The sequence below is a fragment of the Triplophysa dalaica genome, chromosome 3 (genome assembly GCF_015846415.1).
Source record: "Triplophysa dalaica isolate WHDGS20190420 chromosome 3, ASM1584641v1, whole genome shotgun sequence".
NCBI lineage: Eukaryota > Metazoa > Chordata > Actinopteri > Cypriniformes > Nemacheilidae > Triplophysa > Triplophysa dalaica.
This window is the reverse complement of record NC_079544.1, coordinates 6,254,844-6,270,000: the sequence shown is the minus strand read 5'-3', so window position 1 is coordinate 6,270,000 and position 15,157 is coordinate 6,254,844. Positions and strand designations below refer to the sequence as shown.

Here is a 15,157-nt window from a genome sequence, read left to right as displayed (position 1 = left end):
TTAAATATCAAGGTGAAAGTCATCATAGCTTGCGTAGTATAGAACCAGCTCCCAACCCAACTTTGAGAATAGATTAACGGCGACATTTTTTTTAACGCGCGATAATAGTCGCCGTTAACGGCCCACCACTAGTTAATATACTCCGAGTTTTCACTTAACCTCCTTTCTGAAACGGGAACCTTGCACAGCCAACCAGCCAATTTTCAGAAATTCACAGTGACATACTCTACAACATATAATCTCCTTCAACGTGACTTTGAGAAAGTGAATATATCCAACATCTGCTTTGATGAATAAATAAATCAAACAGATATCAATTATCGATTCACTCCTTCATTTATTAATTGCAAAGCACTGATGAGGTTTCAAAACACAGTATCCTGTTGTTATCCACTGTCCACGGTATCAGTTTTTTATAGGAATCTTTGTAGTAATCTCTTTTCAGTTTTTTGTTACCGCACAGTCAGTATCATCACAATAAGAGCCTCTGTATCACGGATCATGCAGTGTTTATAGGTTAGACACATAAGTGCACACACAGAGAGAAAAGGCATAGGGTGATCCACATACACAAAAAATCACTCACACTTAATATGCACATTATCAACTGCACATAAAATACATAGATCATCTTATGTAAAATCTAAGTCCTCCGGCCTAAAATGTTTTTAAAATCAAACTTAACTGACAGAACTGAACTTTTTGAACTTTAGTTAAATCTGTGCACATTTAATACCAAAAAATGCACATTCCAAAAAAATTTTACAAAGGATTTTCCCCAAACGGCCACTTATTCGGGCAATGTTTTGTTAACATTAAACCAAGAGATGAAGTGAATTAGTATGTTTTACTGTTTGAGCAATAAATTATCTATCCATTTAGAAGAATGGTTTGCTTACAGATGCATTACAGAACACAAGCAGAGAGGAATGTCAATAGAGGTAAAAATTACAGAAAAAAAAAAACACTCATTCTCTATACCTGTAAATTCTTAAGAGACAAAAGATGTGTTATTTGAAAGCCAATGGAAATTCAGCCCTGGGTGCATTGGTCACATAATCCCATGAAATAAAGTATGCCCACCTTGTTTTCATCATCTCTTTCTAAACATATCAGCACCTAATATTTCAGTATTTAAAACATTAAACTCAAACGTGGAAATACATTTTTTTAAAAGGAAAAGAGTCTTGAAAATGAGCATAAACACCCAAGCATCACACAATTCAGGCAATCTATAGACACATACAGTATATTGCAGACCTCACGACTGACCTGTTGGACAACGTGCCAAAATTAAAAACTCTGTCTTCATCACGTGACAGGGTTACATTTGGCACACAGCATATTTTTTATAGATTAGGCTGCACATGTAAAGCAACCCTAAAACTGTATACAACAATACCTCATAATTAACCAGCATTCAAAGGAGGCACAAAATACAGACGGCAACAACTTTCTGTAGGTACAGCTGCTATCCTCCAGTAAAGAGCAGGTTATTGCACAAGGAAAACAAACGTTCACAAATGGACCTGGCTCAGCTATTCGCCATATTTTACTTGTTGACGAAACTGATTAAAAGCCTATGACTGTAATATATTCAATAATCATCAGCAAAGAGCTGCCTGTCTTTGTTCGGTGTAAGATTAACTTCAACTATACAACGTGCAAACGAAGATATAATACCATTGACAAATACTGTCACTATATTCCCCACTGAATCACACACGTTACTTTTTTAACTCTACTGGAATTCTTACCGTGATTTATGTGCGGATGCATTTCAAATCACGTCAACTGCGGACAGAAAAGTTTTGTTTCATTGATCGCCCTCCACACTGGTCGTTTGTAGGTGATTGTCTATCCTAGAGCATGTGTTTGTCTGATTGGTAGTGTGGTTGTCTCTCAACCGGGGTGCATTACAGGTGTGCAAAGAGCCGCCTGACCACGACCAGGACATAAAAACAATATCACAAATCAAACTGGCACACAGAATGAAGGAAGACTGCTCTCTCCTCACCAAACCTTGGAGTAACTGAGAAGGGGGTGTGTGTGTATGTATGTTTAATAGGGGATAAGACTGATCTCCAGCCTCGCCTTTGGAGGGTGCTGCATGAATCCTCACTCACGGCTTCCAAAGAGCTGAAGGAAAAAGAGGAATATATAGACAACGTCCATATAGAGGCATATGGCTCCGAACACGTGCTCCTCTGGATTCAGAGAGTACCGCCTGTTCCCAATCAACAGCTGCATGTCAAACGCCAAAAACTAAAGAGAAAAAAAATCAGATCTCCTTCAAAGAACATAAACATGTCAATCACTTTAGTTTTGTTGTGTGCGCTTTTCATTACAAATACTAACCAGGGTGAACACCAGAGCACCAAATCCGGCATAAGCAGTATGCAGCCAAGGTATCTGAAAAAGCGGGAGATCTTTGCGTTAGTAAGAGCATAACAGTAACAGCTTTAAAGTAAAGATCCCAAGTCTACATAAATAATATCTATTCGAGTTTTGCAAGCAGCTTACATAACCGAACGGAGCTGTGAAGAAAAGCAGAAGGCCAGTTATCATTAGCACCATCATGAGGGAGAAGAGTAATCCATGACAGGTGGTGAAGTCAACCTAGATGACAGAACACAACGCTACAGTAAACAGACTACAGATGTCACCATTTGGAAGACGCGGTTTATTAACCACAAAGTGAGCTCACCCTGGTCTGAAAACAGAAGAGCGTGATGGCCAGACACACCAGTGCTGTGATGCCCACACACATCATCACCACTTTGGTATTATGATAGCTGAAAATAGAAATCGTGCGAGTTATAGATTGCTGAAAGGGCTTAGAGGGATTGTTCAACCAAAAATGAAAATTCTGTCATTGTTTACTTATCCTCGCAATTTCAAAACTGTATGACATCTGCAGAACATAAAAGACAATATGTTTTGGTTGAACTATCCATTTAAAGAATATACAGTATATGGTTATTTGCGCAGTTAACAAATCAGATATAATTTACAGCTATAAACATATTCCTTAACGTTATTACTTGATTGTTTTTATCTCCCCTACTCTTTTTAGAAAGAGTAAAACATCTTACCTCGCAAGCATGCCTGCCATATACGACATTGCCAGAGTCTGCAAATAAAGAAAGACAATTCAACCTGTGCATTTTTATAGATATTAAACACACACTTAAGAAGAATAAAACAGTATAAAGAAGTAAAAGCTCGCTGTTAAAAAAACAACTACTAAAGGAAGCATTACTTACAAAAATGCTAAGGAGACACATGTTGGTAGGGTATCTTCGCCTGTACAAAGGAGACACACACATTCAGATGTGCAAAATAACACTACACCCTTTAATTTTGTATTTTAAAACACTATACTACACTCTTTTGGCGTTTGTTCTTTTTATTTTATCAATAAATCACACACAAAATACGAGTTTAGGGAGGCAGAGAAAGAGAGTTTGTGAACAAAATTTTAAACAGGTGCTGAATTATTTACGATATTATCAAACGTGTAAAGTAAACACAATATCGATAATCGTAGTTTTTAATATCACAGTTAGTGTCAATACCGATATAATGTGACACCCTTAATATGCTCCTATGGAGGCTGCAAGACCGACTTTTATATTTGGTTACCGTGCATTTGTGCTGCATACAAGCATCAGGTAGGTTCCCATGAAAGTCATGCTGTTCAAAAAAATGCAGTGTCATTAACAGATTAAGAGACATATCTGAACAGAAGCGGTCATAAATTATTTTAAAGTACTGTAGCGTAGACATCACTTACTATGAGGTCAGATAAAACACCCGATTGTACTGGACAAACTTCCGGACTGGCTCACTGCGGAATTTAAGACAGCCATGTAGGAACATGTCATATAGGAAATAAGGAATAAATGGCCTAAAGCACAAGTCTATTGTCATCTGTTGTGATGTAGCCTATGTATTACCTACCAAAATGTGAAAAGTGACACCACACCAAATGTGACCATCAGCTGAACCATGAGGATACAGAAGACCTGAAAACAGAATTACATGTTGACATGTTTATTTGGCTATGGTACATGTGGGCAATTCCATGTAAATCTCAACCTTAAGATGAGCAAGTGAAGTCAGGCGAGTGAAATGTCACATATATAACGTGGACGCATCGAAAGAAGTGTTTCAAAACTTATATCAGTATATTAACAATGCTTGAATGGCAGATCTTTGAGACGGCAAACACGAAACAAAAAACAGCAACACATTCGCACCTTTCTGATGAACATGCGACGAACATTCTTGTCCTCCCAGTAGTTCCCATTCAAGCCATCAAAGCTACTGCTGGAGCTGGGATCAGAGAAGGGCGAGGACATGTCCGCAGCATAAGGATTTGAATATCCCGGACCTCGACACCGAATGAGGAAAAACAACTAAATTGTCATAACACATTATTCACTCCACTTAAAAGAATATAACATAATATGCAATATAATGTGACGTACTGGGGCCAGGATGCACGTAAGCCCAGCTGGGATGCATGGGCATGGATGGAGGATGCATGGGCATGGATGGAGGGGGCATCGGGGGCGGCTGACTGGCATAATTTAGGTTTCCAGTTCCGTGTTCTTTATCTCCTGCCGTGGCTTCGGCATAGCTGGGCGGTGCAGCTGGCAAACTCATGGTCTACTGTAAAAGTATAACAGTAAAACGGTCAGATAAACAGTCTGATACGTTATTATAGAAGACAGCTGGAGTTGTGCTTCGAGTGCAATGATGTATTGACAAACACTAATGAAACTAACGTTACTGTAGGATACTGTGAAAATTGTTGTAAAGTAACAGATAGTAAACGGCGAACACCACTATAGCCGCTCATGTTGATCTGTCTAACTGACTGGAAAGCTGTCAAATGCACAAAACATGAACATTTCTACTTAACTACACACGCATTACACAATTACACTAAAGTAAAACTGTCACACTTGAATCAGCATCATTCACACAAGAGGAATACACACGCTGACAGCGCTTAGCTTAGCTAGCTTATCGATGATACTCTCTCAAAGCGCATTCTATCGTTCATTTATTCACATAAGAAGCGTTATTAAAATGCACGTTAAAACTTGACCAAAGAAACACTTAGAGACCAATCTCTGATACAAATTACCTTACTGTAACAGTAACGGATAAAAGCCAATCGCGTTCTCAAGTAAAAACAATGAACACAGCCGTGTGCTGACGTACTTCCGGTGTTTCCGGAAATGACGACGCCAAGACATAAATATCGTAAATTGTATACCTTTCTGTAACAAACATCATTTATAATAAACATTATATATTTAAAGTATCACATTTAGTAGTTTAGATTAATTCAACAATCTTCCTGGAGCTCATTTTTCTCTTCCAGAAATAAGCAATTGAACTTAAAACGTTTTGTGTGAAATTTTAGGGAATACAATGTGGTTGTACAGTATAAAAGTATTTTAAAGTAAAATACTCTATGTGTGTAGAGTTGCACAGCTGCAGCCACTTTACAGAAGAAGTTAACACCTGCAAATCAGATAAATATGTTTAAGATCATAAACAAAAACATAAGAACAGATACCCATAGGCAAAAATGCATTATAGGATATATAGTGTATAACTTCGTCAACTCCATCAATTGTCAACTTTGGACCCCGATGTCTTCTACTGGATAGGCACAAAAATCACCAAAACTATGTTTGATGGAAGGAAGTCACATACAAGTAAAGAACATGAATGAATGATTAATAAATTAAATAAAATATTATTCAATTTATTAATGAATAAAATATCAATTCAATATTTAAAATATATTATATTTTAACAGCATAGATTCCACGTGCTGTAAAAAGTTAACATTGAAGGCAAAGAAAATGCATATATCTTGTCAATGTACCCTTTTAATCAGACATCATTGCAAATACAGCTTTAAACAACATTTGATTAAATAAAATTCATCAATAGTACTTGATGTTTGCTTTCATATTTTATCCTCTGTCCAACATATGACCTATCTCAAAACAGGGTTCTAATAAAAAATATGAAGTGCACAACCATGATTTGAATAGGTTCCTCAAAGATAAGTCGAAATACTGTAATGCATATTAACAAAGAAAACAAGACAGCTACCTCCACTGCCAACCCCGATAACTGAGACAAGTGTAAAAGATGACACTCTGAAATGTGGTGCATTGACTGCAGTCTAACTAGCATGCTTGTATTTACTTGAACAGCGATATTTTGCCTAGCGGGGGGGCTGTTAGAACTGCCCATTTATCAAACTTTCTCAGATATTAATCATGCATCTTTTTTGTCAATTTTAGCTTTCAGATGTTCCTTGTAGGCCAGAATGTCCCGTTTCCACTTAGTGATGGTCTGGTTTTCACAAACCCAGATCTCCTGAGCCACCTAAAATAAACAAACCAGTCATGAATAAGTACACATGGTCAACAATATTCCTTTGACAAGCAACCATTTTCGATGGAAATTAAGGAACACAAAAAAAAGTATGATTTTCCTTAATGTTTTACACAAAATGAGAAGTACAGGGCCCGTTTACAAACTAGACAGTACCTGCTGAATAAGCCTGAAGTCGTGGCTGACCAGCATCATTCCACCCTCAAAGTCATTGATGGCGTCAGCCAGAGCGTCAATGGTTTCTATGTCAAGATGATTGGTCGGCTCATCAAGAAAGAGCATGTGCGGATTTTGCCAGGCCAGCCAGGCCAAGCAGACTCGGCACTTCTGCCCATCAGACAGGTTCCTAATGGGGCTCACCTGGTATGAGAAAACAAGTCAGCATAATTTTGTTCTTGGTTGAATCTATTTTAGGACATGCAATGAACAACAACAACAACAACAACATGATTTCCAAAGCTAAACATAGCTCACCTGCTGTTTGCCTGTGAGCCCATAACGGCCAATGATCTTTCTCATTTCCTCTTTCTCCTTAATATCAGGGTAACATTTCATCATGTACTCCAGAGGTGAAAGGTCCAGCTCCAATTGCTCTGTCAGATGCTATGCGAAAAAAACAAAATAGAAATATTAAAAAAATAGTTCACAAAACACAAAAAAGGAAATCACAATGCGTCATATGGTCACCCTCACTCCATTGTGTGCCACACCCAACCTCATTGTTTCTCAAGCTCAGTCTTATGGATTTTTGCCACTAATGATGAGATGAGAGGACCGGACCAATAATATTTAATATACCGCCCTATTTAAACTCAATGCAGGATTAACACTTTTCGGGTGTTACTTAAAAGTAATGTTACTTTAGAAAATTTACAACTATAGGCAAAAAACCTGCAATCCCAAATAAAATATTATTTATGCAGCATGGCCAACACACCTGATGATATCTGCCAATCTTCACATGGGAGTTTTTTCTAATCATACCATCCGAAGGCAGGAGCTGAAAGAGAAGATAATTCCTTAAATTATGTGAATGTAAACAATGGCTAAACACTAGATTTCACTTAATACGACAACTAGAATACTTCAAGAGCAAAGTGTCATTTATGCAGAGTTAAAGTGCATTACCTCTCCAGTAAGAAGCTTGAGCAAAGTAGACTTCCCAGCCCCATTGGGCCCCACAAGGGCCACCCGTGAATCCAAGTCAATTCCAAACTCCAGGTTATTATAAATAAATGGCTATTGGAAACAAGAGAGAAAATAATATGAAAATGAACAGCTGAAAGCAACCAGTATGTTGAAGTCACTTTAGTAAAATAATGCACCCCAAAATGACTGGAATGATAAACCGGATAGGTGAATAAACATTAAAAAGCAAAATGGGTTGCGTTGATGGATCAGCTAAACGCTTCGGTCTAGTTTTTGTCAACGCTCTATCCGTACTGAGAATAAACTGCTTGACGGAAGAACTACAATTCGGCCTTTTGTTTACATCATGTCATCAGCAGCAACCCACAATAACCATTCTGTGTTCACAGACGTTGTGTTAAAAATAAAAACAGAAAACAAAAGATACATGAACATCTGACAAAGTAAATTCAGAAAGGATGCATCCGAATATGGATGAAAGAGGTACTGGAGTGAAGACCGTTCATACCGTATCTTCTGAATATCTGAAGCTGACATTCTGAACCATAATGACAGGAGGGGGGATCTTCCCACAGGGATGAAAATAAAATGACAGGGTCTGAAAGAAATACAATTAAGTTAAGGCTCGAGCTTGTTTTAAAATCAAGCATTGAACAATCTATTGCATTCTTCCTTACTTTGTCATTCACAACACGCTCGGTCAGACCTGAGGCGACCATCTTCTGTAGAGTCTTCTCTTTGCTCTGGGCCTGTCTGGCCAGTTTAGCAGATCCATGACCAAACCGGGCAATGTAGTTCTGAGGATAAACAAGCCAAGGTTACATGACCACATGATGTCAGTTGGTGAGAATTTTGGAAAATTTCAATTTAGAAAGAATATTGTGCAATATAGGGGTGACCGCGAATCAGCAGCACGCGTCTGAAGATGACTTGGAAATGAATGTGTACACCGTTTCCATACATTTGTCACTTAATGAATGTTTGTGCATTTAAATATGAATGATCATCTCTTTAAATGCACGTAATCCATTAATTAGACTAAACTTCTCGCTGCATCGTTAAAAAAAAATAGTGAAATAACCAAAATCACTGCATATAGCAAGCACAGCCCAGACTTTTGGAACTTATCGTTCGCTGCACTGAAAAAGCATGGCATCAGGAGGACGGAGAAAGAGTGCACAGGGAAAAAGGGACTTATTGACCATTTCAAATGGTAAGATGCTTTATTGCATTCTTCCTTTACATGTGATAAATGAAGTAACTTTATTTGTGGTCCATTTGTAAGCAACATGCTGCATTTCCGCTTGTAAAAACTAATTCATTATTATCGAGTAGTTTTACAAATAGTTTTAGACGAGATCTTGTCTAGTATTATATAGCAGAGTATTGTTACGTGGTGTTTAAAAAAAATGCATTAATTTTACTATTTGTGGCTTGTGTTTTGAAAATTATATTCCCCTGCATTTCAGACATTGTGGCCAAACACATTTATTTTGAAAATTTTGACTTGATTCTCGCTTATTTCGTTTCATTTCTTATTTTAATTAATCTAAATGTATTTTCAGTTCCAAACAAATTCTGTAAATTAATGTGTGATTGTTTTTAGGTACATCAATTGTGCACTTTGCGCAGTACCTGATTCGACCATGTAAACCCCTAGTGTAATGCTTAGAAAATACTTGCCTTCATATGAGTGATCTGGTCCTGCTCCCAATTAAACCGTTTCATCTGGTTCTCTTCTAATTCTTCTCTAGTTTTCACATATTGGTCATAATTACCCTTTATAAGAAAAGATTTACAAAATTAAAACTCAAATTTGTGGTCAAAGACAACATCACAAAAAGCACAGCGATACAGTAAAAGTATTGGTGTCCTTACAGTGTAATATTTCAGTTTGCGTTGGTGCAGGTTAATAATGTTGGTACAAACGCCGTTGAGGAAGTCCTGAGAGTGGGATATCAAAACCAGGATTCTTTTGAACCTAAGAAAATGAAAAGAAACAGCTGAAAGCAACCAATACGTTAAAGTCACTTTAGTTAAACGATGCATCCCAAAATACCTGGATTTAAATAAACTAGACAAGTGTAAAAACATTTAAAAAGCAAAAGGGGTTGCGTTGATGGATCAGCTAAACGCTTCGGTCTAGTTTTTGTCAAGGCTCTATCCGTACTGAGAACAAACTGCTTGACGGAAGAGCTACAATTCGGCCTTTTGTTTACATCATGTCATCACCAGCAACCCACAATAAACATTCTGCGTTCACACACAGGCGTTGTGCTAAAAATAAAACTTACTCTCTGAGTTCCTCCTCTAGCCACACACAAGCATCCAAGTCCAGGTGGTTAGTTGGCTCATCCAGTAGCAACATGAACGGCTTCAGAAACAGTGCGCTAATAAACAAACAAAACTAATGATGAAACGCTTACGTCTTAAAAATGAACAAATGCAAAAAAATACAAAGACACAAAGTTGGAGGGATCAGAAAAACGCTTCAGACAGTTTTTGTCATTGCACAGTTAGCACTAGGCAACTGCGCTTCATTCGGCCTTTTGTTACATCATCTCCCAGCATCACAAAAAAACCTGCAAATTTCCACTTACCGAGCGAGAGCGACACGCATCCTCCAGCCACCACTGAAGTCTCGGAGTTTCTTATGCTGCATGGCGGTCGTGAAGCCCAGACCGTTGAGGATCCGCGACGCCCTCATCTGAGCTTTATCTGCATCCAGCTCCTCCAAACGCTCATACAGCTCCATCAGCTTCTCACATTCGGCTAAAAAGAGAGTGAATGATGCAAACTATGATAAACAGACAGCTCAACATCATCACACCAATTAAAAATGTGTATGTTTTTGTGCCTTAAACCAGAGATTCCTTAAAAACTGTACAAAATTAAGGAGCCTTATCCAGCTAAGATGCTTCATGTACCACGCCTAGGAAAGGAAGCTGTTACAAAAGCAGTTCCTATGAAAACGTGGAAAGTTTCAAGTTGACCTGACAATTACGTTAATATATATATCAATGTTATTTCAGAACTTAAGATCCCTAACGAATTTGGAACATTTTGTACATACTGTTTAACTATAAAGTTTCATAGTAATATCTGCATAAATATAAAAGTATTATTACAAAAAATAAATTGCCATCAACTCACAATCTTCATGAGCGAGTCTCTCAGCCTCTTTCTCCAGCTTAATCCTCTCCTCATCGACTTCCATCACACACTGCAGGGCAGTCTTTTCACTGGGTGCCATCTCACGGGTAAGGTGGTAAATATCAATGTGGTCTGGAATGGGCACCTCTCTGTGGCCAATCGCTGACAACAGCATTGATTTTCCTGCACAAAAATTAAAGTTTGTTTCAAGTCAGCATCATACAATAGAAAAATCAGCCATACAGCATGACCCTGGCACAACCTTAAATCAAATCATCAATGCAGCCATCTAAAAGGAAATTACCAGTTCCATTGAGCCCGATAAGACCGTAGCGACGACCAGAATTGAGCTCCAAACTAGTGTCCATGAGCAGCTCCTGTCCGTGAAATGTGAGAGACAAACTGTTGATGTGCACATCAGTGCTGTTGGGATGAGATGCCAAAACACCGGTCACTGCCCGTGCCTCCGCTTTCTTCAGCTCAAACTCATCCAACTCCTTCGTCAAACCGACAATCCCTATACATAAGAGAAAAGTAGAACTCAATGAGATAATTTCAAGTATCAAACAATAGATCAAGAGTGTCTTATTGAATATCTTACCATTGAGATCGGATGCTCCATTCTCCTGAGCTTCAGGTTTTCCCCCATCCCCATCAACTTCATCTCCTTTCTTTGTGCCGGGCTTTTGTTGACGGACTTTGGCTGCTTCCTTCTTCTTTGCCGCCTTCTTTTTCGCTAGATCTGACGGCATTTCTGAACTGATCCCAGGAACACCGCACTTCCGAAAATCTAAAAGAAACACAAACAGATTTGGGTTAGAACACTCATTCTATAATAAAGTGAGAACATAGTTTCCATGACAGTTCGTTCGTCGATCGTTTGTACTTGTGTATAACTAAGTGCATGCAATTTTCAACAAACAAGTGCCCGATCGGTACATGTAAAGTACGTTTACCGGCCTGCGTAAAGATCCATCTATCTTTAGGCAGCAGAGGGCAGTGAAACGGATGCTTCGGCTCACGTGGAGTTCTGTACTTTTCCTTGACGCATTTAAGAATAACCGGAATGATGGCGGTGGCACAAAAACATCCCTCAACATTTTTTTTAACAATATCACGATTAGAGAAATACACGAAAGGCCGATTATTTAGTTATAAAGCACAGGGGATACTGCCGCTATCAAGTGATTAATTCATGTCGGTGTTTGAGGCCCGACCGAAGTGGCGATTTAGCAATGCTAAGTCTTAACCTTCCGTACCACACCAATGGGTCGCAGATCACACGTAAATCTGGTTGTTTTGACACAATAACCGTGTCTTACAAACAAACAGGGAACTTTATTGAGTAAACGCGTTAAAAAAAACATGTCTGCTAAACGAGAAATAAAGTAGTAAACGTTAAGCAAGCGCGAGGTTCATTGTGTTCCCACGAGCTAGCTCACAAGCTAACGACCGGCAAAACTAGACTCCATCTAAAAGATGTCCGGGAAACATGACTAAATGTGTAACTAAAGACAACATGTTTTATAAACATCGATATTTAATGAATAGTAAAAAGTAAAGTGAACCACAAAGTTTGTGAGATTAGATCGTTGTCTTACCTAGTTTCTCTTCCTGGTGATGGATGGAGCGCTAGCAGCGGAGAAGCAAGCTCATGGCTGGCGCTACAAGCGGCACTTAGCGCGTGTCGCCAATACCGGCTCCCCAGCCAATCAGATGGCGAGACGCAATGACGCTCCACCTATTTATCTGCATGTGGAGGGTTGAGCGGTTATCTCATCAGGAGAAAATGATTTCTCGATTTCAACAGACGGAATGGGAGGAGAAGACGAAACAACAGATGAGAGAACGAGGGGAAGATGAGAGAACGAGAGGAAGATGAGAGAACGAGAGGAAGATGAGAGAACGAGGGGAAGATGAGAGAAAGAGGAAAAGACAGTCATGAGGAGCAACTGAGGGAATAACGAGAAGAACCGGAGAACATGAGACAGACATTTGAGAAAGAGAGAGAAGAAGAGAGACAGCTGAGAGAAGACGAGAGATAGAAATGGAGAGAAAGAGTGTGAAGGGAATAAATAGGACGTTATAAGTCTAAGTGGAAAAGCCTGGCCAAAAAAACGGTGCTTGGCCCACAATAAATTCATGATTTATTCATTCATTCATGTTTATGAATATGTAAAGCTTTCCTGTAGCTCAGTGGTAAGAGCAAGGTTGTGGGTTCGATCCCAGGGGATTGCAAATACCTATATAAAATGTATAGGATAAAGCAATGTAAGTCGCTTTGGATAAAAGCGTCTGCCAAATGCTTAAATGTAAATGTAGAGCTGGTGCCGAGGTGTCCACACCAAAAGGGCCTGGGAAAAACAGAACTTCATCCAATATTATGAACACCCCATAGGGTTTGCATCTCCATCTCAGACAGCATATAACAATGAATGATGATTACCAACTCACACCTTTACATCTTGTCTCTTCACCCCCTCCCCTCTCTCTCCAAATGAACTGAAAGCAATTCAAAGCTCACCCATGAACTGGATTTGACAAATCTTGTACAAACAAAGAATCTTAATATGCATATTTGGTATCATTTGAAATGTCTCAGTGCGATTGGTACAATGGTCTCATATCCACAGCAGTAGAGCAGATCATAACATAGGTTTGAGGCTTTAAAGATATTCTGCTCACTGTTGAGGTTGTGTCTTCATGCAAATGCCCATTTGTGGCCTTTACAATGTAAATTGTTTTTGTGTGGAGGAAGGGCATTCTGGTCTGGGTATTTAACGGAAGCTGGCAAAATGTTCTGGGGAATTCTTACCATGATGAACCTCATTGTGCTATGTGTGCCTTCAGACACGCAGTACTGTGTTTTTTCTACTAATCTGTGAGGATTTGATGTTTTGTTTTCGTATTTACATTTAGGCATTTGGCAGACGCTTTTATCCAAAGCGGTTTACATTGCTTTACCCTATACATTTTACATAGGTATTTGCAATCCCCTGGGATCGAACCCACAACCAATGCTCTTACCACTGAGCTACAGGAAAGTATTCTCTGAATTGAATTGTAATTGGCAAGAAACATTTACCTGACTAATACATTGTCATGTTTAAATTGTTCCGCATTATTCTGAGTTTATGAACTTTAGTAGATCACGCTATATCCTTTGTTACCGCAAATCTACATTCAGGTTAGTGACGGACTAAAATCCTGTAATAGGTGGAGCATTGGGGCACGCAAACTGAGATTTTAGAGCTCCGGCTAACTACTTGGCATTAGTTTAAGTGTACTTAGACCGTAGGGGCCATTGTTTCCCTTTAGAACAGCGCATTTGTTGTCTGACAAATCTAAATAAGGTAAGTCTCAAACATCTGGTTATTGGAATATTATTCTCATTTAGTGTACATAGGAAACTATGGCATGATTATACAAAGCTACCATCAGAGGAAGTAAGATTGGTCTATTTATCACTATGGAGTGGCCATGACCTCTGGTTAGAAATAATCATTACTTGAATTAAGTTTTTATAGTCTAAGGTGACTAGATAAAATAATGCTTTCTGAGTATTCCTAGTCATAGACACTCTAGCAGTGACCAAGACTGACGAGTTTGTGACCGTGAGATCCGAGTGTAATGGCCGGCGCGAGACTCTAAGCGACACTGAGAATATGATGGAGTGTAATTTAGAAAATGGCGGAAGAATCAAACATTGACCCAAATGATTTACGCATAATAATCAAATACAAATTATATCATTCAACGAGGTTTTCCTTTTTATCTTTTGGAGTCAGATAAATTGCGCAATATTAAAATAACGTTAACTGTAACAACCCAGAGCGCTCCACTTGGACACCTCCATTGGGCCAGTGGGTGGTTCTTCTTTTCTCACATTTTTCACCACCTTACAAATAAAATAATAACTGATTTTGAAATTAAATGATTAATGTTAAAAATAACATAAATTATGTTTGTTTCTCACAAAAATGACCATAGACCATGGACGACTTTATGGCTTATCATTAGACAACGATCTTGTAAATTTGATCAGTTGTGATCAGGAAAACTGTAAAATACCGAATAACTTAGATAATTAAAAACTAGCTTAATAAACCTCTTGTCTGGACGTTCTCACTTAAGGACTTATACAAATGATTGGTTCAACCCTACCAAGTTAACAAGTTTTTTCACTTAATTTCACTGACTCTCTCTCTCTATCTCTCTATCTCTCTCTCTCTCTCTATCTCTCTCTGTCTCTCTATGCCTATATTTATTCAGAATATTAACTCTGTTGTAAGTTAACTTCTCAGATCAACCACGAGGCCGATGCAGAGATGAACAGGAAGAACATCAGGCAGAAGACAAAGTGATGATAGAATACAATGAGGAGAGTTTATTAAATAATCTTCGTCGAATTTTAATGCGCAGT

At 38.6% G+C, this 15,157-nt stretch overlaps 3 protein-coding genes and 1 non-coding gene across 6 annotated transcripts in view; all 4 read right to left on the bottom strand.

Annotated features, from left to right (window-relative positions):
- ttc19 (tetratricopeptide repeat domain 19) overlaps positions 1 to 86 on the bottom strand; it is a 14,902-nt gene extending 14,816 nt beyond the window's left edge. Inside the window, exon 1 of the mRNA XM_056743378.1 lies at positions 1 to 86. This exon is cut by the window's left edge and continues 141 nt beyond it. The gene's annotated coding sequence lies outside the window, so the exon portion shown is untranslated.
- A 227-nt stretch (positions 87 to 313) lies between these two features.
- faim2a (Fas apoptotic inhibitory molecule 2a) lies at positions 314 to 5,249 on the bottom strand. 3 transcript variants are annotated; one of them, XM_056744503.1, is made up of 12 exons: positions 5,159 to 5,249; positions 4,494 to 4,677; positions 4,263 to 4,396; positions 3,964 to 4,028; positions 3,797 to 3,850; positions 3,646 to 3,696; positions 3,267 to 3,306; positions 3,096 to 3,133; positions 2,708 to 2,795; positions 2,524 to 2,619; positions 2,359 to 2,412; positions 314 to 2,265 (listed from the first exon to the last, which is right to left on the bottom strand). In XM_056744503.1, exons 2-12 carry the CDS (start codon positions 4,669 to 4,671, stop codon positions 2,119 to 2,121), a joined length of 945 nt encoding a protein of 314 aa, XP_056600481.1. In that variant the 5' UTR covers positions 4,672 to 4,677; positions 5,159 to 5,249; the 3' UTR covers positions 314 to 2,118. The 3 variants fall into 3 exon arrangements, with proteins under 3 accessions (XP_056600481.1, XP_056600482.1, XP_056600480.1); XM_056744504.1 differs by having other exon boundaries at positions 5,164 to 5,246; XM_056744502.1 differs by lacking the exon at positions 5,159 to 5,249 and adding an exon at positions 5,010 to 5,144.
- Positions 5,250 to 5,897: 648 nt separating this feature from the next.
- On the bottom strand, positions 5,898 to 12,478 carry abcf2a (ATP-binding cassette, sub-family F (GCN20), member 2a). The gene is made up of 15 exons (XM_056744526.1): positions 12,336 to 12,478; positions 11,336 to 11,524; positions 11,039 to 11,251; positions 10,735 to 10,917; positions 10,182 to 10,353; positions 9,876 to 9,971; positions 9,460 to 9,562; positions 9,265 to 9,360; positions 8,259 to 8,378; positions 8,090 to 8,179; positions 7,561 to 7,671; positions 7,370 to 7,432; positions 6,907 to 7,035; positions 6,589 to 6,792; positions 5,898 to 6,423 (listed from the first exon to the last, which is right to left on the bottom strand). Exons 2-15 carry the CDS (start codon positions 11,484 to 11,486, stop codon positions 6,313 to 6,315), a joined length of 1,842 nt encoding a protein of 613 aa, XP_056600504.1. The 5' UTR covers positions 11,487 to 11,524; positions 12,336 to 12,478; the 3' UTR covers positions 5,898 to 6,312.
- Positions 9,695 to 9,813, bottom strand: LOC130418561 (small nucleolar RNA SNORD89). Its single transcript, XR_008906370.1, has one exon. It is a non-coding gene; the product is annotated as a small nucleolar RNA SNORD89 (small nucleolar RNA).
- Positions 12,479 to 15,157: the final 2,679 nt, after the last annotated feature.